This window comes from Camelina sativa, chromosome 8 (assembly GCF_000633955.1).
Source record: "Camelina sativa cultivar DH55 chromosome 8, Cs, whole genome shotgun sequence".
NCBI lineage: Eukaryota > Viridiplantae > Streptophyta > Magnoliopsida > Brassicales > Brassicaceae > Camelina > Camelina sativa.
The window spans coordinates 24050010-24073830 of NC_025692.1; the positions used below are offsets into that span (position 1 = coordinate 24050010).

At 37.6% G+C, this 23821-nt stretch overlaps 5 protein-coding genes and 1 pseudogene across 5 annotated transcripts in view; 4 read left to right on the forward strand and 2 right to left on the reverse strand.

Annotated features, from left to right (window-relative positions):
* LOC104708274 (protein HUA2-LIKE 1-like) overlaps positions 1-7178 on the forward strand; it is a 9207-nt gene extending 2029 nt beyond the window's left edge. Inside the window, exons 4-15 of the mRNA XM_019228912.1 lie at positions 99-2041; positions 2129-2639; positions 2846-2954; positions 3138-3250; positions 3330-3517; positions 3689-4590; positions 4695-4784; positions 4888-4966; positions 5083-5259; positions 5714-5851; positions 6207-6275; positions 6343-7178. Coding sequence (XP_019084457.1) covers positions 99-2041; positions 2129-2639; positions 2846-2954; positions 3138-3250; positions 3330-3517; positions 3689-4590; positions 4695-4784; positions 4888-4958 — 3927 coding nt within the window. The 3' untranslated portion in view covers positions 4959-4966; positions 5083-5259; positions 5714-5851; positions 6207-6275; positions 6343-7178. The remainder of the gene's footprint in view (positions 1-98; positions 2042-2128; positions 2640-2845; positions 2955-3137; positions 3251-3329; positions 3518-3688; positions 4591-4694; positions 4785-4887; positions 4967-5082; positions 5260-5713; positions 5852-6206; positions 6276-6342) is intronic.
* Positions 7465-10005, reverse strand: LOC104708275 (annotated as a pseudogene).
* LOC104708276 (protein Dr1 homolog) lies at positions 10782-12444 on the reverse strand. The gene is made up of 6 exons (XM_010424822.2): positions 12204-12444; positions 12006-12071; positions 11694-11783; positions 11479-11573; positions 11328-11396; positions 10782-11226 (listed from the first exon to the last, which is right to left on the reverse strand). The coding sequence occupies exons 2-6, from the start codon at positions 12058-12060 to the stop codon at positions 11044-11046; spliced, it is 492 nt and encodes a 163-aa protein (XP_010423124.1). The 5' UTR covers positions 12061-12071; positions 12204-12444; the 3' UTR covers positions 10782-11043.
* Positions 14879-16604, forward strand: LOC104708277 (H/ACA ribonucleoprotein complex subunit 2-like protein). Its single transcript, XM_010424823.2, has 4 exons — positions 14879-15105; positions 15226-15295; positions 16059-16164; positions 16244-16604. Exons 1-4 carry the CDS (start codon positions 14973-14975, stop codon positions 16403-16405), a joined length of 471 nt encoding a protein of 156 aa, XP_010423125.1. The 5' UTR covers positions 14879-14972; the 3' UTR covers positions 16406-16604.
* On the forward strand, positions 17545-20519 carry LOC104708278 (agmatine deiminase-like). The gene is made up of 10 exons (XM_010424824.2): positions 17545-17743; positions 18389-18502; positions 18615-18704; positions 18796-18880; positions 18953-19008; positions 19111-19189; positions 19284-19418; positions 19521-19753; positions 19818-19976; positions 20093-20519. Exons 1-10 carry the CDS (start codon positions 17660-17662, stop codon positions 20216-20218), a joined length of 1161 nt encoding a protein of 386 aa, XP_010423126.1. The 5' UTR covers positions 17545-17659; the 3' UTR covers positions 20219-20519.
* On the forward strand, positions 20794-23506 carry LOC104708279 (probable serine/threonine-protein kinase DDB_G0291350). The gene is made up of 6 exons (XM_010424826.2): positions 20794-21226; positions 21875-22017; positions 22138-22281; positions 22444-22629; positions 22801-22925; positions 23009-23506. Exons 1-6 carry the CDS (start codon positions 21010-21012, stop codon positions 23235-23237), a joined length of 1044 nt encoding a protein of 347 aa, XP_010423128.1. The 5' UTR covers positions 20794-21009; the 3' UTR covers positions 23238-23506.

Sequence of the window (23821 nt, forward strand, 5' to 3'; positions counted from 1 at the left end):
CGCCACCTGATATTCAAGTCTTCACTACCGAGGCGAAGGATAAATTATTACAAAAATGTAAAGGTAAAACAGTCAAGTACTTTGCACAAGCTGTAGAGGAAATCTCCGCTGCATTTGAAGAGTCGCAGATTCACAAGTCAGATATATTGGATCCAGCAGTTCATGACGGAAAATCTGATAAGTTTGATTCTAGGTCTGACCCTTGTCTCGGTAAATTAGTTGAGGATAATGGTGCAGAGACAAAGCCTGGCTTAGGGGAGCAAGATTCGTCTAAATCAAATGACAGAACCACATCCCAGAGTAGTGAGCCGGTGGAGCATGGATCACTTGACCCTATCTTAAAGGTAGCAGATTCTAGGGATAAAATTGACGGTGTCACTCGCACTGACCATGGAAAGAATTCGGCCAATGGTCAGAGGATAATCAAGAAGACAGCTGGTGACACGAAGAAAAGAAGTAAAGATGAGGTTCATAGAGCCAAACGTGTGCCTGATAATCGAGCACCTTCTGACAGTCATCTCCTAGGACAGAAAAAGGGTAATAAAAAGGGACACGAGCATGGCAGTAAAATAGAATCTCGTGACAATAAGGTGGTTTTGGATGTGAAAATCGCTAGTTCTAAAAAGTCGAAAGAGTTGCTGAAAGAGAAACCTATCGCCCGAGTCTGTGGTGAGATTTTAGAGAAGAAAAAAAAGTTTGAAAGTAAACTAGGAAAGTCTGCATCAGGAGTAGATGATAGTGAACGTGCTGCTAAAAGGGCACGGTCTGAAGATGCGAAGGATCAAAAACAATGTAAGAGAAAACATCTTCTTCCTGTTAGTGAAGGCAAGGCTGAACTATCTGATTCTACTGGCGTTGTATCTAGTCTAAAGCCTGAGACTGTGTTAGGTGCCCAGGGAGGAAAAAATCAATTTGATAAGGAAGCAGTCGCTTATACTAAGCGCCGCAAAGAGACAGTGGAGCACACAAGTGTTTCCTCTTTTTCTGGGTCTCTCAATAAAGAGGGGACAAATCATCCTGAACAGAAGATAACTTCATCTTCTGATAGCGATGTGAAGGTTCCAGCTGCTCAGCTGCCGAAGAGACGGAGGGCGGTTTGTATCTATGACGATGATGATGATGATGAAGACCCAAAGACTCCAGTTCATGGAGGGTATACCAATGTTCTCAAAGCTAAATCAGCTTCTACGGATGGTCCTAAAAGGAGTAAACATCCTGAACATAAGATGAAGTTATCTTCTGATAGCGATGTGAAGGTTCCAGCTGCTCAGCTGCCGAAGAGACGGAGGGCGGTTTGTATCTATGACGATGATGATGATGATGAAGACCCAAAGACTCCAGTTCATGGAGGACATACCAATGTTCCCAAAGCTAAATTAGCTTCTACGGTTGGTCCTAAAAGTGCTTATGCATCCCATAATACTTCTATTAAAGCAAAGCTATTAGCTGGATCTGCAGAAAGTGCAAAAACTGGGAAAGTACATCTGTATCAACAAAACAAGAAAATGGAGGGGTATAACTCACCTATGGGAAAACCAGTCAAGGCGTTTCTCCCAAAGAATATCAAGCCGAACTTGAGTTCTCCTAAAAATTCGCATCAGTTGGTTTCATTTAAGAAACAGGTGACAGGACAAAATAAAACTCTAAAAGTCTCTGGTTCAGGAATGCCAGATAGCCTGGAGGGTCCTTCAAACAGCTCCTCTATGGGAAAACCATTCATCGAGCTGACTCCACAGAATGTCAGGCAGATATTTAGATCTCCTAATAAGTCTCCTCAGTTGTTTTCAACTATGGAGCAGGTGGCAGGACAGAATAAAGTTACGAAAGTCTCTAGTGTGGGGATCCCAAAAAAATGCCAAGGTGATTTTTCCAAGGACGCAATGGCTGGTTCAGATATATTAAGCTCTTCTCATTCAGAGACAACAAATCAGAGAAGCAAACCAGCTTTGGAAGAAAACCCAACAGGCACTCCAAAAGTTGCAACTTGTCTGAACGATGTTGGAGTGTCAACAGGCAATTCTGAGAACTTGTCCGCTGACATGTATGTTTTTATTGTCTTTCCCTTTGTCATTGATATGTTCATATTTGCTTGGAGGTTAAAGTTTAATGTTTTTTTTTGTTATCATAGGATTACTGGCAATCAAGAAAATGGAAGTGCCACATTGATCAGTTCTTGGATGCCAGATTCTTCTTCATCTCTGAAGCATCTAATTGCAGTTGCCCAAGAAAAAAGAAAACAAGCACATTCACATACTTCACCTATTGTGAATATAGAACATAATTCCTTTACCATCGATCCAATGCAGACAAGTCAAAGCCCTTTCATGGTTCAGAATGTTTCATCTTCTGCTGGCGATGCCATGCTGATTGTTGCTCAGGAACCTCAAGAAGATTCTACTCCATCAATTCATGGCCACCAATCCCCATCAAGTAACCAAGTGGGGACTGAAGAGAAGGAAGAGAGAAGATTTAGTTCAGGGAGTAGGTCGGTTGAGGGTTCACTGAGTGGTTCCACTGAGGCTGCGATTTCTCGAGATACGTTTGAGGGAATGCTAGAGACCTTATCCAGAACTAAGGAAAGTATTGGACGTGCAACACGCATGGCAATTAATTGTGCCGAGTATGGGATTGCCAGTGAGGTGAGTGAAATTGTTACCTCAGGTCAACACATTTCTTCTTTCTGTGGTTTCCTCTTTTTTAAGACCGCCAGCCAGAATTTCCTATGATAAACTTAGGAATAGACTGCAAATGAAGATTTAATATAGTAATGTACCTTTGCCAGCTGAAAATTCTTGGACAAAATTATTTACAGCGTTTGATGGGGTAATTTTATCGTGTTTTGTAGGTTGTGGAACTTCTCATTCGAAAGTTGGAAATTGAGCCTCATTTTCGTCGTAAAGTGGACTTGTTCTTTCTCGTTGATTCGATCACCCAATGTTCCCATAAACAAAAAGGTAAGCCTTCTCCTGAATGGATGCAGTTTCTCTTTCCAAATTGTCAATTTTCTGAGGCGCTTATGGTATTTTGTTTTTTTCAACTGTATTACTCTCTACGGTCAAAGAGAAATTCTTTGTTTATCTTCTGTATAACTAATAAGACTAAGGTGATCGTTCGTGATGCATGTGAATCTTCTTTAGGTAAAACAGGCGGTTTGTATATTCCTACTGTGCAGGCAGCCCTTCCACGCCTTCTAGGAGCTGCTGCTCCTCCAGGGACTGGTGCTCGTGAAAATCGTCATCAATGTCGCAAGGTTCTTTTACTTTTTGTTCGTTTCGAGGACAGTCTTATGTTTTTGTTGTTCAGAGTTAGTGATCTCTTGCTCCTGCTAGGTATTGAGGTTGTGGCTTAAGAGGAAGATTTTCCCAGATTCTCTTTTACGTCGTTATATTGGTGATATTGGTGCTTCTGGTGATGATAAAACTGTTGGGTTTTCCCTACGACGTCCTTCTAGATCTGAGCGTTCTGTAGATGATCCTCTAAGGGACATGGAAGGGATGCTTGTTGACGAGTATGGGAGGTATGCATTATACTTATCTTGTTCTGTAGTTCAGCTTTCCAGATTTAATATATTTGATGGGCATGTAGAAGCTTAGTAGGAAATTTTTAGCCTGAATTAATTGTTAGAGACAGTTTTATTGCTGTTCGGAAGAGTACTGTTAGTTTATACGTTAACGAGTTTTTTCTGCAGCAATGCAAGTTTTCAGCTGGCAGGCTTTTTATCTTCTCACAATTTTGGAGATGATGAAGAAGATGAGGATCTACCAAGCACATCACATGAAGTTAAAAACATACATATGGAAGAATCAGTCCATGCGTTACGCAAGTTAGAGGCACATGATAGTTCGAGTGATAAACCTCACTGTGTAGTAGATGTCAGTGGTGTACGTGAAATGGAAGATGCGTCTTGTCAGCTGACAGATGACGTACCTTCGTATGTCTGTGGGATTGGAGCGAAGGAGGACTCACCGGCTGCAACCTATGCGACTGAGATCCCTCCTTTTCCAGCATGTTCTCCTTCGCTACCTCATGAATCGCCTCCATCTCCCCCTCCTCTACCTTCTTCTCCACCACCGCTGTCTCCGCCTCCACCCCCGACATCTCCATCGGAGCTGCCATTTTCGCCACCTCCCTCTGATCATTTTTTTACTCCACCACCCGCTCCATTGGCACTTCCACCGTCTTCACAATCTATAGCTCTAACTCGACCGTCAATGCCTAGCCATCCTTCATTACTAAATAAACCAGGATTCACTAACCCAGCACATGCATCATTGCAACATGAATACCAGATATCTATGCAGTGGAACCAACAGCTTCGGCCGAGCAATACCTCTTTTCTACAGAGACCTGTGATTAGGAATCTTGCCCCAGCACCATCCAGCCATTTTCCGTTTCCAAGCCTTCAATCAGAACCCCAGCGTTCCTCCTTTCCTCATCCTTACCCTTTTCCTTCTCAGTCAGTTGATGGGCAGCGACATATGAATGAGGAAGCATGGCGGATGTCTTCAAATGGACGTAATGCAGATACTCAAAATAGAGCCTGGATAAGTGGAAGAAATCCATTTCCAGGCTCTCTTACTGTTACAGACGGTATGCAGATGCGTGAAACCTTTGTTTTGTCAGTTTGTTTATGCTACTTCAGTTGGTTATGATTCTCCTTTAGTTGATATTGGTTGTTTTATTTGCAATGACAGGTTTCTTTCAGCCGCCTCCCGAAAGACCTTCAGGGACAATGAGCTATCAGTTTGCTGCTAATAACGTGCAAGGTGACCCGACAATTACAGGTGAGGCGATTTAAATCAACTAATCTGCTTTTAAGACGCTCAGAGATGCATATGTGGGATCCTACACGTTTCCCTACAATAACGTTTTATTCTGCCATTCAAGGTCATGCTGCTTCGCAGATGCTTCCATCTCGGCCAGACGTACCTTTCACGGCTCGATGGAGGCCACCCTGAAGTTTAAGGTAGACTACCTTTTGATTATTCGCTTACACTTTGATTAGCAAGCTGCTAGTGTCTCTTTTTTTTTTTTTTTTTCTTCTCTGTCTCTGATTTTCTATTTTTGGATTGTATCAAACAGTTCGAAATAGAGAACCTGCACTTTCTTCCATAAAGGGATTTTTGGCGGTATATTCACTTCCAGAGGCCTCAAAACTCTGCAGACTATTGTCAGGATATTGCTATATGTTGTAATTGTTCCTGACGAATGTATCACCGGATCATATTCTTCACAGTATATGCCCTAGTTTCTACTTTGGTTAGTACTCCTGTTACTCAGATACTGTAATTAGGCCAATGACCATGCACAGTTTTGTCTAGTTAAACAATTGTCAAGCTTTTAAGTCCTAATATATCGGGTGCAATCTTTTTTCTGACAAGAACCATCTAACTCAAAACTTTCTTTACTGGTATTTGAGACACGATCTTAAAAATTGCACATTTTATAAGGGTTGTATCTGCACACAGAAGTAATTAGGTTCTAAGGTAGTCACTATTGTGAGAAGTTCCAATATTAGGTGCAAGTCTGTCAATTTGCTCTTAATAGTGGTTCCCTAAATGGAGACCTTTCTAGTGTTTCTTGTTGTCTGTGGGGAAAGTCACTTAGAAGTTACTTGGTGAAGTCTCTTCAGTTCCTGCTAGACGATTCTTCTCAGTATTTTAAGTTTCTTGATTATTGTTCTTAACAAATGTCTGTTCTGTGCATAACCTAGGTTGTCTAGGCTGAATGCCTTAGCAGGAACGATGACGCATGCATTTCTCAACAACTGTGACTCCATTTACCCGGTTTTACAAGAATATCCGTATCGTTATCTTGTGCACTGCTTATCTGAAGTTGTTGAGGACTTGAGGTATCGGTTCTTTTGTCTTGAAATATATATCTTTTATTCTTTCAAACCAGACTTGTCTATGGCTGCTAGTTCAATCTATAAGGTTTCCAGCTCCCATAAATCGCATATCCTTCCAAAAGGATTCATGCAAAATAATCTCCAGAAAAAAAGAAAAAAAAAAAAAAAACTCAACCAGCATTGTGGATTTATGGTATTAAACTGTAGAATTTGCTGTATGAATAATTTAGTTTCTTGATCGACATGGTCTCTATGTTGTCTACAGATCTCTTTGGTCTTTCTATATCTGGTTTTCTAGTTTTGTATGTTGACTTCAACTCCGAGTACATAATCACTCAGCTGCACTATCTCGTGCTAGGTTTTACACTGGAACTCGGAGTGGTGGAAATGGCGTCCTGTTTGGATCAAGTTTCGGCGTAATCTCGAGGTAAAGACTAGACGAGAAATACGTCGCTCGGTGTGAGAATCTCACATTTGTTGCGTGGTTGTTTCAGGTTTTTGATTAGATTGGGATTAACTCAGACTTAGAAGCTTATGATTGGTTCTCTGAAGTCGGCAGGTTAGGTTTTTCTTTTGCATTCTCTCTTTGGAAGGTACAGTTTGTCAAAGATTCACCATTTAGTAAATACTTATTTGAGCATCTTTTTTCTGGTTAGAATTATTTTCAATAAAAAAGCATTGATAAGGCATAAGTATTCTAAAATTTTGTGTTCATAAAATAGCTACGAAGAGTCGAAACCGGTTAAAGCGCATCTCTATATCATGTGAATCGATCTACTAGAATATTCTAGAACTGAAAAGATCTAGCTCATCTCACTGTCATACAAGACTATGGGACTTTTGATTAAGTGATTTCAATAAATAATGTTTGTCTAATGAAGTGAAATTGGATTTGCCAAAACTGTCTAATTCTGAGCAAAAAGGTTCGAACTTATACACATATGTTGCAAGTTGTGCTATTAATTTTTTTTTACAGCAACAGCCAAAAATCACGGCCGCTTCTGCCGCCAACGTGTTACACAATCCTTTTCACACTGACTCGGCCATCACAAAAGAATGTCGGTAAGTGTAAAGTGGTTGTGGTGGTGTGACGCGTTGGTAGCAGTAGTAATGGCGATAGCATGAGCGATGACAGTGATGAAGTCGTAAGCGGCGATGGAAAAAAAAAAGAAGCATTGGTTGTGCCAGCCAGAAAAAGCAGTGACGGAACAGTGTCTACTTTTGTAGATGTTTGATTTAATACAACACTTGCAAATTTTTATGTACATTAGTTTGTTGGATTACGCTTTGTAGTTTATTGTTGATTGTTGAGATATAATTTGATAAGTTAGATCTACTCGCAAAAAACTAGCTCATATTGATTTAAAAGTTCAGTCTAAAATAACTGGTATTTACTTTCTTTTCGCTCGTTTCTATTGATTCATTCCAGGGTTTACATACCGGTGTGGCTAACACGTTGACACTGTGCTTCGACAGCACAACCCCGGCTACGTCTGGAAAGCTTTATTCAATAACACATATGAGGGAACTTTAAAATTAAAAATACGCAGAAAAAAAACGTTTCCGTTTGGCTCAATCCGAGTTACGGTTGAGTAGACCATAAAGACCACCACACAGAGAGACAGCCTTTGCACTTTAATAAAAGCATTATTAAATAAATGCATGAAAATACAATTTAGTATGTGTGACAAATGTATCATGAAACAAAAAGATTTTAACTACGCTACGGATATTGTCGTCGATACAATACAACCCCACCCTGAAAATGGTACAGCATAACTTTTATAACTTACAAAAAAAAAAAAAAAAAAACAATCATTACATCATCAGAAGCTTCTTCCTTCTTTATAAATTTCAATTTTGGAAGTTTTTTTTTTGTTTCTTCCTTCAATATTTCTCTAATGTCTCTTTACTCGTATTTACTCGGCATTAAGCTAAAATAGCTTCTTTTGCAATTGATTCGTATAGTCCCAAAAAAAGAATAAGGCAGTTAAATAACGATAAACTGACCTTTTTAGTCCAGAGCCGTTTTGTTTCTCCGACCTGTTAAAGGCTTTGGTAATCCATCAAAGATTGAGCTTGTAATAGCCGCAGGTGTAAGCAAATCAGGTTTCAAGCTCCATTTTGAAGTTGGCCACAGAGACAATGAACCGTTACTGCTGTTACCGTCCGGATCTTGTAGACTCGAAGCACTCGAAGATTTTCTTACACTGCAAAAGCTGTCTGAAACTGGAGCATCCATCAAGTTGATTGGTATCGGATTAAAATTACTGTTCTCATATTCTGCTAGATTGGTTCTGCTTGAAGCTTTTGATCTCAAAGCTAAGCCTTTTCCGGCTATTGATAAAAACCCGCCATTGCTGCTACTGCTCTCTTCTTTCAACACAAGCTCTGGAGTCCGGGATGAAAAGTCGGCTTCAGATTTTTGGCGTCTCCTCATAAACTTGTCAGAGTTCTGTTCTTGAGAATTATTCTCTGGTGATTGGTTAACCTCTTCGATAAGTGCATTGACCAAGCTTCTAGATTTCCTATGGTGATTTAAGGGAGCATTTGTGGACGGGAAAGGTCTGAGATATTGATTATCATGACGAGAAGTTTCGGTCTTGTAATTTCCCATCTCGAAACATCCTCCATCAGAGACTGTTCTGTCTGCTGGTTTAAGCCCGTAATAACCTTGCAGTGAGTACATGGCTGGAGAGACTTTCTTCTCAGAAGATTTCAATCTCAGAGACGGGAAACGAATCAAACACGTCCTCGTTGCTATGGTTTGGTGATTCCGGTTCGTGGCATGAACAGCCCTCTCTACAAACAAGATTCCAAGTATTAGAGCCATGAAAACAGCAGGACTACATGAGAATAGACAGCTTCAGTCCAACACAAACAAGGCTATTTGGCTAGCTCGCAGATCAAAAGCATGTCTGAAGAGGATATAGATATAGCATAAATAAAAGTACCCATGGTTTAAGGAGCCATTAGACAAACAAGGAGAAGGAGGATGTCTCCCAGGTAAAGGAATATGAAGAGACTTGAGAGCAAACATTTGAAGATCGGTAACAAGGTTATTCATCTTTTTCACATCTGCAACCTGAAAGTAAAAAAAAAATTAACAATTAGGAATAAACAATACAAGCTTCAAAAGCATTACAAGCTAAAAACAAATCTGAAATAATCCAAACAAAGCTCTCTCTGACAAATAACTTTTTTCCTCTCATGTGTTCTTCTTCATCATCATACCTCCCTCAATTCCCAAAATAAAAATAAAACATTTACACCAGTATCCATAAAATTCTAATTAAAATACAGTTGTATGTCAATTTTACACAAACAACATTAAAACCAAAAACAAAACCTAATTTTGATAAGAATGTTTTGATTTTATTTTACCTCAACACCGTATTTAATAGCAATGCCGGCGAGAGTATCGTACTTGGAGACGCGGTGTTCGATGTAACCACGGTCAGGGGAATCGGAACCATGAAATGGAGGTGAAGAGCTAGAAGGTGGAGGAGACGAGTTCGGAGACGGGATCCGGAGGATCTTCGATCTAGTAGGACTCTTCTCACGTGAATGTGAATTCTCCAATCGATCTAAGAATCCTCCGTAACCATTATTATCATCTCGGAATTTTCCATTGCTATATTCAGGTGTCCCATTACGACTAGATGAAGAAGATGAACTCCTCCTCTCTCGATCCATAAACATAATAATAATTAAAAATCCTACCTGTTTATTATTCTACACTAGATCTGATCAGAAAATTTATCATCAAGTAAAGGAACACACGAATCGAAACGGTGAAGATGAAGGAGGAGAGATTCAAAATTAAAAAAAAGGGAGAAAAAGTGAATATTACAGGGAATGACGAAAGAGACGATGAGAAGAGAGAGGTGAAAGGAAAAAAAAACTGGTGGACTAGAGAGTCGAGTTTTTTTTTTTTTTTTCCTCAGAGGATCGATGGTTGCTTAAGTTTTTTGTTCCCCAGATTTTCCGGGAAAATAAAAAAAAAAACGAAACGAAACGAAGAGATCTCTCTGTGATGTGCTCCTCTCTCGTCGCAGCGGTGGAATTATACCAAGATTTTATTTATTTAATGACCAATTAAAATTATGAGTTACTAGAAGACTAAATCCGGATTTGTAATTAATTAATTTGCATTATTAAGAGTATGCTTTGCCAAATTAAACTGCTAATCGAGCTGAAGAAACAGTAAGACTTTTATTTTAAAATTGACGACAACAAAAATTTGGTGAACCATAATTATATCATTTACCTAGATAAGGGTAAATAATCAGATCTTTATAAAAATTATGAGAGACACGCTATAAATACACAGTAGCTTTAATATAAAATATATAGTTATTAAAATCAAATAAACAACTTTTTCTAGAAGACGAATATAATAACTAAAAGTGCTCAAATACTTTTTTCAGAAAAAAAAAAAAAAAAAAAAAAAAAANTTAATCGTGGGAATGAATTTGGTTACGTAAAAGAAAATTATCTACTTACTTACTTGTGAATAAAAATAGCTTAGTTACTTCTACTGGATAAAATATTAACAGCTTTTAAAGTCAAAAGCAAAGTGTGTATGTGTGTTTGACAACAAATAACAAGTCCGGATAATGTCGGCGACGCAAAGAGAGTTGAATCCCCTCTTCTTCTTTGCCTAACCAAATTTACTCAACACTTAAATAAATTAATAAACAATTTGATAAGACACATGGCCTTCTAATTGGACATCTAAATAAAGAGTGGTCCTCTCCAACTCCTCCTTTAGGCTCTCTATAGCTCTTGGCTGGTTAATTTATTGGTTTGACAAGAAACAAATCGGGTAAGTAAGTTTCTCCGGTTTGGATGCTTCAGATATTTTATTGGCTGTGAACAAAAGAGTCTAGAAATCGATATCAAGTTCTAATAAGAATACTGTACTTAGGAATTAGAATCAGAATGACGACAATTGTTAAGATTGAAGAAGACAAACCTTACTAATTACATCTGAATCACCAAAGTGATTTTTAGAAGATTCAAAACAAAACATAAATCTAAGTTAAATAATGTAAAGAGCAGCATATCAACACCGAGACGCGACGAATTTTGCACTTTACAGAGAAATGCTAGAAAGAAAGCAAAAAAAAGTTAAAAAGGATAATGTTAAGAAAGAAAAAAAAAAAAAAAAGGTTCCTCTCTGGTTTTGTTGATTAGCTTTGTAGACTTGTTGTCTGTGGGGTTTCTTCTAGTTGCTGCTGCTCAGGTTGAGGAACTGAAACACCTCCATTCATTCTTGCTCGAGCTTCTGCAAACATTCTCTGTTGTTCCGCTGCTGCTTCTTCTTCCGTCATCTCTGCTCCGCTGTTCATCTTCACGCTTCTCTGTGAATCTTGCTGCAAGAATTTGCAATACACACAAAAGGAAACCAATTAAGATTTTTGTTTATATATACTCAAGTCTGTATTATTAGGAAAGGGATGGTGTAATGGATTACCATGGTTTCATATTTATGTTGCTCATAAGCAGCATAGACTTCTTCAACGTATTCCCCAAAGCCAAGAACCTGTTCCATATGTCAAGTCACATGAATTAAAATAATTCACCATTCCAAAACATATAATTCTGAGTGAATGTAATCACCAAACCTGTAACGCTTTGAGTACGTGCTCAGGGGCGATTGTTCGTTTATCCTCTTTGTTACACACTTCATTAGACTCCGATGATATAAGATTTATGAATTCTGCAATAATGTTCATACAACAACAAAAAGAAAGAAGAGGATAAGCAATTTTGAAACAATGATCAGTTTTGTTATATAAACTTTGTTTTGAGAAATTTGAAAAGAGTAATCAATCTTTACCTACACAACACTCAATCAGAAGATCTTGAGCATCTCTAGCAACACGAACATCTGCTGGTAACATTTCCTTTATAATCTTTGTCATGGTAGCTGACATATTTACCAACCAACAAACATATTTTTTTATTTAGCAGACAAGAATTAAGAATTAGTTGAAAAAATCTAATGCAGTTCATGCTTTCTTTTAATCGTTGCATTGAGTTAACCTGAAACGCCATGGATACATTCAATTTTTACCTTAAAAACTCATTAATTGACAGAAACATCCCAAAAAGAAAAAAAAGAAGAAAAAGAAGAAGAAGAGGCTAAAACCTTTTGGAAGCGAAGCATCTTCTTTGGACTTTCCAACTATATCCATCGGATCCATCGTTTTTAGCTCTACATACAACAAAAAAAAAAAAAAAAAAAACAATCAGATTGAATAAAATTGCTACTACGAAGATCTATGGGCCGACGAAGTTATAAGATGAAGAACAAGGAGAAAGTCAAAGAGAGAGATGTATAATTTACCGAGAGTATTATATAAAAGGGATCGAAACGGAGTCAGATCAACGAACGACAGATATCAGGCAAGTTAAAACGAGTCTCGACAACGAGTCACGGCGAGATCGGACGGAATCTTATCGGCGAGTTGTCTCTCTCTCTCTTTCTCTCTCTCTACGCAGAGATCGATTAGGGCAAAGACAGAAAGACCAAAAGTAAGCGCGTGAATCCCACTTTCCCCCAAAGTGATCGACAGCGCGTCTAGATAAATTTCCCTTCTTTTTTCAAGACGTGGGAAATGGGCTTTATATCAAACATTACATATGTGACCCGACCCGTTTAAGCCCAATATATTTTAATCTGTTTTTCCGATTTTGAACAAATCATCCGCTTAAAAAGGAATCCTTTGGTCTACTCTACTGCTTGAAGAAAGAAAGAAACAATTCGGGGGTGAATTGGAAGAGTTTTTTTTTTTTTTGTTGTTGTTGTCAAAATCACATGTTATTATAATTTTATAATAGAGTTTTTATTTTTAAAATGGATATTATTAGTCTTTATTTTTTTGCAAGTTAATCAATTTACAAGTTATATATTTTTTTTGTTTTTTTTGGTGTTATTCAACTAATGGTTTTTTTTTTAAATGGCTCAACATGGAATTTTTTAAAAAATAATTCGATATAGTTAAATACCAACTAAATAAGTTTATATTTTTATGACACTTTGATGCATTTTAAGTTTTAAAAATATTAACAAAAAGAAAAAGAAAATCACACCTCTAAAAAAATAAAACTTGGAGTGATTTCAACAAAAGAAAAAAATCTTTATTTGTTCAAAGAAAGAAACAAACCCGATCTAGAATGTTTGTTTGATAAACAGATAGTGAGAGAGAGAGAGAGAGAGAGAGAGAGAGAGAGAGAGAGAGAGAGAGAGAGAGAGAGAGAGAGAGAGAGAGAGAGAGAGAGAGAGAGAGAGAGAGAGAGAGAGAGAGAGAGAGAGAGAGAGAGAGAGAGAGAGAGAGAGAGAGAGAGAGAGAGAGAGAGAGAGAGAGAGAGAGAGAGAGAGAGAGAGAGAGAGAGAGAGAGAGAGAGAGAGAGAGAGAGAGAGAGAGAGAGAGAGAGAGAGAGAGAGAGAGAGAGAGAGAGAGAGAGAGAGAGAGAGAGAGACGTAGGCCAATAGGCAAATCACAAAATGGTATCTTTCTCGTCAGATTCCTGGTTGATACTTCATCACTCTCTGTTCCCCTTTTTTTTTTTTTTGGGGGTTGTTGGATACATATTAGATTTGACATTTACCCAAAAATAAATATCTGATTCTCTTCTTCGTCCTAGCTAGAGTTTATTCTGCAGAGATGCATGTGTATCTTCTTAGTAATACAGGGATAGGATAGGAGTAATATGTGATTTTTTTTTTTTTTGGTCCATTTGATTGATAAGGTAATAAAGATTTCAGCTATTTACTACTTGTGGTGTTTGTTTAGACCGTTGATTTTTCCAGATCTGATATGTTTTGTTTGCTCCGATTTGGGAATTTTTTATTCTTTTCTTTTGCATTTTTGGAATTTAACTGGAAAACGAAAAGAGTTGAATGAGAGTCACTGGAGGCAGCGGTTCATCGATCTCTTCCTGGGGACACAAAAAAAAAAGAAAAATAAAATGGAAAAGCATGAATAGATCGATAAACCTCTGCATCCAGTGTTTGCCTCTTCTTCATCTTTGTTGTTGTTGTTCATACTTCATAGGAGCTGCAGATAGACTAGAGAGTAAAAGACGGTTGTTTCTGGTGAGAATTTGCTTGTTACTTGAAAAAGAGTAAGTATGTACTTTGTCTGATTAGCCTTTAGTTTCATCAACTGGATTCAGATTCTTTGTATGAATAAATTCTGATATTGGTCTGACTCTTACCAAACAATGGTCCTCCTGTTCTGATGATTATGTGTTGTGTTTTTTTTTTTGGTGGTTATAATCGTTACAAGTTTCTCCTTTGTTGTTATATAATAATAATACAAGCTTTACTTGACATGGGAATTGAGAAGCTCTTGTTCTTGTTCCTCCACACGGATTTATGTATTTTTGAGGCATTGCTGATACTGGAAGCTGGTTTGATGTTGAAGCTCACCAGCAACAACCAATTCACCCCAACAAAAATAGGTGTTAATAAGGCCATGCGTTGAACTGCTATTAGGATTTCCATTGTTTGTTTTGGTGCTTAAGTCAAGTGTATCGAGTATTTTGTACTGTAATGTATTCAACAATGATTTGTTAATTGTACTTTCCTCAAGTAAGTAATTAATACTTAAAAACACCTTTACTGCTTGCTTTTTTAGTATATAAAGATGTCATGTTATTTTCCCTATTGGATCAAGCAAAACTATAATGAAAATGGTCAACTTGTTATCTTTGCCTCTGAGATCTCTCATCATACTAATCGTTGGAAGTTATTTGCGAAAGATGCTCTAAGTAACATTCAATATCTACCTACAGTGGTCGTATATAAATTCAATTTTTTTTTAAAAAACAAAAAACCAGAAAATTGATTTTAAGCTAAAACAACTTAACGAATTTACAAATCTTTGATGCATAACGGCCCAAATACGTTGGGCCTTTTAATATGTAATCCCTTTATAGTACGAAGTTATTCAAGCCCATATTGGATTAGGGTTTTTTTATCAGGTCAAGCACTTCTATAAAACCCTTAAGATCACATGTTCAAGTAACAACCTTCTCATAAACCCTACTTATTTCCGCCACTCTCTTCCGCCATTTTTTTTTGCACCCGGGAGCTAAGCTAAAGCTAACTATGGGAAGCGATACCGAAGCAGAGAAGTCGATTCAGAAGGAAAAGAAGAAGTACGCTATTACCCTTGCTCCTATCGCTAAACCTCTGGCCGGCAAAAAGCTCCAGAAGAGAACCTTCAAACTCATTCAAAAAGGTACCAGTCTGAGCTCCGACCTAGCTTCCTCAATCAATCTTATCACTTTGTGCAAACCCTTATATCTTTAATTGATTAGTAGCTCATGTTTTGTGTAATTGCTTGTGTAATTATTGTCAGCGGCTGGAAAGAAATGTTTGAAGAGAGGAGTTAAGGAAGTGGTTAAGAGCATCAGACGTAACCAGAAAGGGTTAGTCGTCTTTATCACTTTATATTATCATCGTTGAGTTTTTGTGTTAGCCCATTTATTTGGTTGATGTTAAATCCGTGTACAATTAAGCCGATGCTCTGGATTATAAGTAATGAAATTAGCATGGTACTGTACACGGAAACTGAAGTATGGATCGACATGTCTGCCATCTCTGATTTCCCTGATTAGACGGCCTGGTTTAGATCCACATTCTTTGATCTGTTGTTGTGATGTTCTGTCTTTGGTGCTTTACTAGTGGAATTAGCTATTTATTCTTAGTTGATTTTGAAAGCCGTGTACAAATAAGCCGATGCTCTGGATTAAAGTAATGAATGTAGCATGGTACTGTGCACGGAAACTGAGCTACCGCAGATCGTCATGTCTGCCATCTCTGGTCTCTCTGATGAGACGGCCTGGTTTAGATCTACATTTTATGTCTTTGTTTTTGTTATTATGTCTCTTTTAAAAAGGGTTTAGTGTTTTGATTAACTGATATATTGATCCGTGTACAATTAAGCCGATGCTCTGGATTAAACAGAATGAATGTAGCATGGTACTGTGCACGGAAACTGAATCATGAGTTTAAAATGTCTGTGCCCTCTCTGAGTTCCTTATTTGGTTCATTGATTTTAGGGCCTGATTTGAACCCACATTTTCTTTTCGTCTTTTTGCTTCATTCATTCATGTAGTTACAACCATAATTTTTTTGTTATGTATCAGCGTGTTGCATATAATTAAATGAGATTTGCTTTTGCTTATGCAGGTTATGTGTTATAGCTGGAAACATATCACCTATTGATGTGATTACCCATCTTCCAATCTTATGCGAAGAGCATGGTATTCCTTATGTATACGTTCCATCCAAAGAAGTAAGCCATGTTTCTTCATTTATTTAAATCTTGTTATCTGATTGGGTGTTAACATATTCAATTGAAAAATGTAATACAGGATCTTGCGCAAGCTGGAGCAACAAAGCGGCCAACGTGTTGTGTATTGGTCATGCTTAAACCGGCAAAAGGAGAGCTAGCTGTAGACGAACTTGAAAAGTTAAAGACAGACTACGAACAAGTCTCTGAAGATATTAAGGAGCTTGCATCTACTGTAATCTGATTAGAAAAACTAGAATCGAAAGACACACACTTTAACATGTGTGTTTTTGTTGTTGCCGTGGTGGTTTAATGAATATCATGATATTTATTATATTGCTCTTGTTCAATTTTGTGGACAATTCAAAGTTACTAGTATTGTAAAATTTAGAATCATAACTCCTTTGTTTCGACTTTTTAGTGGACTAGTGGGCTTTTTTTTGTTTTGTCGTTTATCAAATGCTGTTTTATCTCACAGTTGATTAGTTATATTTCAACCCCTGACCAATTTTGTCCCCACTGATTTAGCTATTATTTTCAGAAGATTTTGTTAAGATGCGTTTGACTTTTGGACAGGAAAATTGCTTTGAATTTCAATTAGCGATCTCCAACAACTTTTTATTTTTTTGTGAACTAGATCTCCAATTATAGAAACTCCGATTTTTGGTCACAAGTAATTACATCCGAAAGAAAATTGTGAGATTGGTATTTTTTCAAAAAAAAAAAGAGGAGATATTTTGGACAGCGCGTACGAAAACAATCAATAGGTAGGGTTTAAATATGTAACATGTTTAAATTTTAGAACATGTTCCAATATGTACTGTTTAAACTTTATTGGTTGCATTATTTGTTGGAAGTTAGTTGAATAGGACTTTTCCAAAATTTAATGGTAGGGTTATCCATGGTTTTGTTTTGATTGCACATCAACAAACTGACCATATGATAAATCGTTATAGATAGATACGTGAGATCGCTGTAGTCCAATATTGCAACCTATAAACTAATTTGTTTGTTTTTGACATAGTATTGTCTTCTCCAGTTTTCATCATAGCTATATCTTTTGAAAAATATAATATGTTGGAACCATTCCTTAGAAAACGTTTTTTCAAAAAAGGAGTGTCTTTATAATAATAATAATAATATTTAATTATTTTGATGGTTGAATTGTCAAAATGAAACCAGAACTACCACTTTTGTCCTGATAAGGGCCACTAGGGTTGTTTGGGTTAAAGATTCCGATTCTGATTCCGCTCACCACTAGAGGATGATGGAATAGTAGAAGTAAGAATAATATGTTGCTTGTCGAATAGTCAATAAATGTTGGGGTCCAACTGTGAGGAAAATATGTTTACGCGGGTCTCCTGTGTAAATATTGACACAAGAATCTTTTTATTTCTGGGTCAGAAGAATCAAAGCAAAGCTAATAAATCATATCAGTAAAGGTCTCTCTCTCTCTCTCAGTTCTCCTCCCTCCTCACGAAAACAACATAGTAAAAAAATGGTGGAGGAATCACCGGCGGAACACGGCTTTTACATGCCGGCGGAATGGGAACCTCATGCTCAAACTTGGATCGGCTGGCCTGTAAATCTCTTTTTCTCTCTCTCTCTCTCTCTTTTTCTCTTCCCTGATTGGAGAAAAGTAATAATCGACGGCGATTCTCGTGAACTGAATCTCGCTGTTGCATGCAACCTTCGATTTCGATCTTTTATCTCTTTTATTTTGCTTGATCCTGCTCGTAATTTATCTATGTTCGAATTGCTACTGTGTCTTCCGTTTTGTTGTGATGATTTCTCTGTTTCTGGGTTCGTTTTTATAGTTTCCGATGTGTTCTGGAGGCGTTAGCTTCTGAAACTCCCTTTATTTTTTCTCCGTCCGTTCAAAAATGTTTCGATTCATGTTTGCATGTATATTAAGGTACGATTTGAGATGAGATCTGTTACATTGAAAACTACTTACAAGCACTTTGTGTATTACTGTTTCATTATAACCAGAATCTAAATCATTTTCTGAGTAGAGTTCTAATCCATTGTTTGTTTGCCATTCTTCTATCTTTGTATATTACAAGAACATACTCGACCATATGAATATGTTTAGATTTTGTTTCATCACTGTTTTACATGAATCAAACAGTGTTCATTCTAACCTCAATCATGGGATGGGACTAAACAAAGCCCTTTTCTGTGATTTTGGATCTGAGTTTCTTACTCTGACATAATATGGCTGCAGGAACGGCAAGATAACTGGCGGCATGATGCTTTACCCGCACAGAGAGTATTTGTAGATGTTGCAAAGGCCATCTCAAAGTTCGAGCCTGTCACAGTCTGTGCAAGTCCGGCTCAGGTTTGTGTACCTGAAATAAGAAAACATCTTTGAGTTTCTAGTTTCTACAGACAGATGTACTAATTAAATTAGCCTCTCTTTTCTTCTATTCTGTGATTGGGTTTGGTATTAGTGGGAAAATGCAATGAAACAGCTACCAGAGGACATAAGAGTTGTTGAGATGAGCATGAATGATTCTTGGTTCCGCGACTCTGGACCAACTGTGAGTTGCCTGTTGAGTTCTTTTGCATTTTCCTTGTTCTTCATCTTACAAAGCTTTCTCATATCTGTTGTCACTACTCTGTTTTTTACAGTTCATTGTGCGGAAGAGACCATTAAAGCTTAGTTCTCTAAACAGAAACATTGCTGGTATCGACTGGAATTTCAATGCTTGGGGAGGTAAGGTTTTGGCAACCTTTTTTTTACTCTCTATTATATGTAGTTACTGCTTGACTCACTTTCTGATGGCAGGAGCTTGTGATGGTTGTTACAATGATTGGAGTCATGACCTTCTTGTTTCAAAAAAGGTATATATCTCGAGGAGACAAACCAACTCATTATTGGTTCCATATCACTCTCAGTAGCATGTTTCAAATATTGATTTGGTCAATTCTTCTTATATCCATCAGATTCTAGCTGTGGAACGGATTCCAAGGTTTCAACATTCTATGATTCTTGAAGGAGGCAGCATCCATGTCGACGGGGAAGGTTTGCAAACAATTCTTAGCAACTTCAAAACTCAATAACTTGAATATATACTATCTGAGTAATTCCACCTCATGTGTCAACAACGTTATTTCAGGAACCTGCCTTGTCACAGAAGAGTGTCTCCTGCACGAAAACCGAAACCCTCATATGTGTAAAGAGCAAATAGAGGAAGAACTCAAGAAATATCTCGGAGTCGAATCATTTATCTGGATTCCTCGTGGTCTTTACGGTACTCCACTCTACGATATTAGATTAGAATCACCATTGCTCCATACTACTAATTCGATAGAAATAAGTGTCGAGCTTATGCGAATTTTGACAATATTTTCAGGTGATGAGGACACAAACGGTCACATTGATAACATGTGTTGCTTCGCCAAACCGGGAGTCGTGTTATTGTCATGGACAGATGATGAAACGGATCCTCAATACGAAAGGTCAGTGGAAGCTCTTTCGGTTTTCTCAAAGTCCTTTGATGCTCGTGGAAGGAAGATTGAAGTCATCAAACTTCATATCCCGGGACCGCTTTATATGACCGAAGAAGAAGCGTCTGGAATCACTCAGGTAACAGATTCTAGCTGTTAAACACAGACTCAAAAACTTGGAGCTGGTTTTTGAATTGTTGCAGGAAGGTGAAGCTATACCAAGGATTGCAGGCACAAGACTCGCAGCATCGTATGTGAATTTCTACATCGCCAATGGAGGAATAATCGTTCCGAAATTCGGCGATCCGAAACGCGATGAAGAAGCTATTCGTGTTCTCTCGGAGACGTTTCCTCATCACTCGGTATGTAACCATCCTTCCTCAGCTCTGGTTCTCTTTCTATAAATCCAAACCATAAAAACAAGAATGAAGAGATTTTGATATTTTCATTCTTCTTATTGTGGGTTTTTGTTTTGAAGGTTGTGGGAATCGAGAATGCAAGAGAGATCGTTCTCGCTGGAGGAAACATACACTGCATAACGCAGCAGCAGCCGGTGGAACCTAGTTCCGTCGCCGAGAACGGCCACGCGCCGTTGCGGGATTGATATTAAATCCTGGCCGTTGATTTTCCTCTTTTTTAATACAGATTTGATTCGTGAGGGCGAACGAGAGACGTTCGACTGTTCGAGACGTTTACTGGATCCTGTACTTATTTATGGTATCGTTATTCTGATCGGTTAAGGCTATTAAACCAGTCTGTACCGATCAAACAATGATTGCATAATGGCATAACAATTAGATTTTTGTTCTGTTGTTACTTATGCAAGCTCTCGATGAAATAATGTATTTATTTGTTGTATTTGTACTATCAAATGTTCAAAAATATTAATGGTTTTCAAATCTCTACTTTTTTTGTTGCTGGATAGTGAAGATATATAAATCAAACCCACGATGTTGTTATTGTTGACTTTTTAATTATACACTGTTACTAAACGAGTTCCAATATTACATGATGACTTTAATTGCAGATTATAAACTGATTGGTATGATAGGCACGACTTTCACTGGTTAAACTGAATTAAAACAATTACATATTGCGATTGCGTTATGGTCTAATACCTGACCAATTAAGCTAAACGGAAATTAAGATAAAATAATTAATTAGTGAAAAAAACACGGAATTGTGTGCCTCCTGTAGTATCGTATAGCTGACATGAATGCTTCAACTCCAAATCTCGAATAAGAGAGAGAGAGAGAGAGACTTGGGAAATTTTGAGATCTCGAATAATGCGAATCTGAAAGGATCCGTGAATTCTGAAGATCGAGAGGTTTCATCGATCCGTATTCGTTAAGAAGAAGAGAGAGAGACACGCACACTCCGTAGTGATCCGTGAGTATGGGTTGTTCGTTTTCGGGATTGAACGCGCTTTACGACGCCGTCAACGGCGGAGGCGATGTATGGATCAATGAGAATCGGTTCAGGGTCGTCAGGCAGCTCGGCGAAGGAGGTTTCGCTTTCGTCTTTCTGGTCAAGGAGATTGTCGCCGACGCTCCCTCCGCCGCATCCCCTGGTGGTCTCGCCAAGAAAGTCAAGGATCCGGCTCATCTCTCCGGTTAGTTAGTGTTTCTATAATCTCTCTATCTATGGTTTTTTGTCGGTCGTGATTGCTGATTCGCGCTAGTTCTTGATCTGCGTTATCTCGATTGAATTCGGAACTGCCGTTTCTGATTTGATTTGCTTTCGTGTTCGTTTGCCATCCGCTTGTGGTTTATGAGATCGGATACTGGAAACTGTAGATCAGCATGGACTATGAGAGATTGTTTCAGGAATCAAACTATAACAATGTAGGAATCGTACGTTTGTTTTTAGCTCGAAATCTGCGAATCCTATTCCATATAATGTAAATGTACATCTTGCTTAGTTGTTGAATCCATGGTTCATCTGAAATTTTTGGTAATTTCATCAATTGTTCATCGACATTGGGAGATGAATAGACTTGTCTAGCATCCAGTTGAACTAGGATGATATGCAAAACATAGTGATTACTGTGAATCCTCTTTTATATAGTTTGAATTTGAATTAACCAATTTTTGATGCACTCTGCATCTGCAGTTATGGTATTCTTGAGCTTGATTTGGCATTTGTTCATTGGCACTGGAACTTTGACTTGTTGAGCTGGCTTGGTTATTTGATTTTTTTTCATGTTTGTCCCTAAACTTACCCTGAGTGTTTTTTGTTTTAATATGTGATTTTCTTGTAGCTGATGGAACTTATGCTATGAAGAAAGTTTTGATTCAGAACAAGGAGCAATTAGAATTGGTGAGGGAGGAGATCCGTGTTTCATCATTGTTCAATCACCCTAATTTGCTTCCACTCCTTGATCATGCCATTATTTCTGTTAAGGTTGGTAAACTCTAGGCTTAACTTTCATTGGATTAATGCGTTTTGAGCATTTTGTTATTTGTCTTTCTAATTTTCTCATGTAAAGCCCGATTCAAAAGTGTGTTGCTTTTGGTTGGTTAGGACGGCCAAGAGGGAGCTTGGAAACATGAGGCCTTCTTGCTATTTCCTGTTCACTTGGATGGGACCTTGCTGGATAATTTCACATCAATGAAGGCTAAAAAGGAAACATTCTCAACAACAGATGTGTTGCACATATTCCGCCAGGTAACAAACTCGCTTTGTAAATCCATCTTTAATTTTTGCTTTTAAAATGATGTTATCTGCAACTCTCTCTTGTTTTGCTGCTAACTATTATGTTTAGTTTACTGAAAAGCCATGTGAGTTATTGTGTGATTAGTCATAAATTCTTTTGATTTTCCACTACAGCTATGTGATGGACTCAAACACATGCACTCGCTGGAGCCACCATATGCTCACAACGATGTCAAACCTGGAAACGTGCTTTTAACGCGTAGAAAAGGACAGCCTCCGCTTGCAATATTGATGGACTTTGGAAGCGCTCGCCCATCACGGAAGCAAATCCGCTCCCGTCAAGAGGCCTTACAGTTACAGGTTCTATTTCCATTCCTTATTTTATAGTTTGTATCCATCGACAAGCTTTTGAAGTCTCACCACTCCATATTGTTCATCAAGTCATCGACATTCTATTTTCTATGAGAATAGTTATATACTTCTATTGATCATAAACTTGTGACTTTACAAATTTCTTCATAACTTTTATAGGAGTGGACATCTGAGCATTGTTCAGCACCGTTTCGAGCTCCCGAGCTCTGGGATTGCCCAAGCCATGCAGATATTGATGAGAGAACAGATATCTGGTCACTAGGCTGCACATTATACGCAATAATGTAATGCAATAGTGATTGGTTTCTTTGTAAGATTTAAACAATTTGATAAACTTAAACTTAATTCAAGATTCTTTTATTTGCAGGTACGGTGTGTCTCCATTTGAATATGCACTTGGAGAATCCGGTGGAAGTCTTCAGCTCGCAATTGTGAACGCTCAGATCAAATGGCCAAACACTGGACCAAAGGCTTCTTACCCTGAAGCTCTTCACCAGTTCGTAACTTGGATGCTGCAACCACAGGCTGCTGTTCGACCTCGCATTGATGATATCATCATCCACGTCGACAAATTGATCGCTAAATTCACAAAATGATTCCCTGATTATGGTGGTTTTTCGAAAAAAAGGTGAAAGGAAAGATAAAAAGACTCTTTATACATTGCTTGTCTCTTTTATATATGCTTAGCTGTTTTTAAAAAAATCCCATATTAGATACATATTTGATACTTTATAGTATTGACTACATTGCTCTTCGTAATGTAATTTGAACTACTAGGTTTCGGGATTTTCTTTTTGACTATTGGAACAAATAAATTTACTTAAGGGACAATATTATCTGTTTTAAAAATTAGCATTTGCCATAATTCTGGTTATAATAAGTTCTCTTCTTGTCTGTATGTTATTTATATTTGTTTGGTTTTTTGCTTTTTATGTCTTAATAACAGCATATGTCAGAATGATGCTATAATAAATTTGTGCTCATTTTTAAAAAAGTTAAAAAAATTATTTTTTTCGGACTTGACTGATTGTCTATTCTGTTTTTTATGTTGAAGTCAATATATATTCTGATGTCTCATCATATCGTGTGCATTTAACTAAACTAAACGGATCGTGTTAATATTACTGTTAGTCTGTTACGAACTTACAATTCTTCTTACATCAATTATCTTATTTTGTTC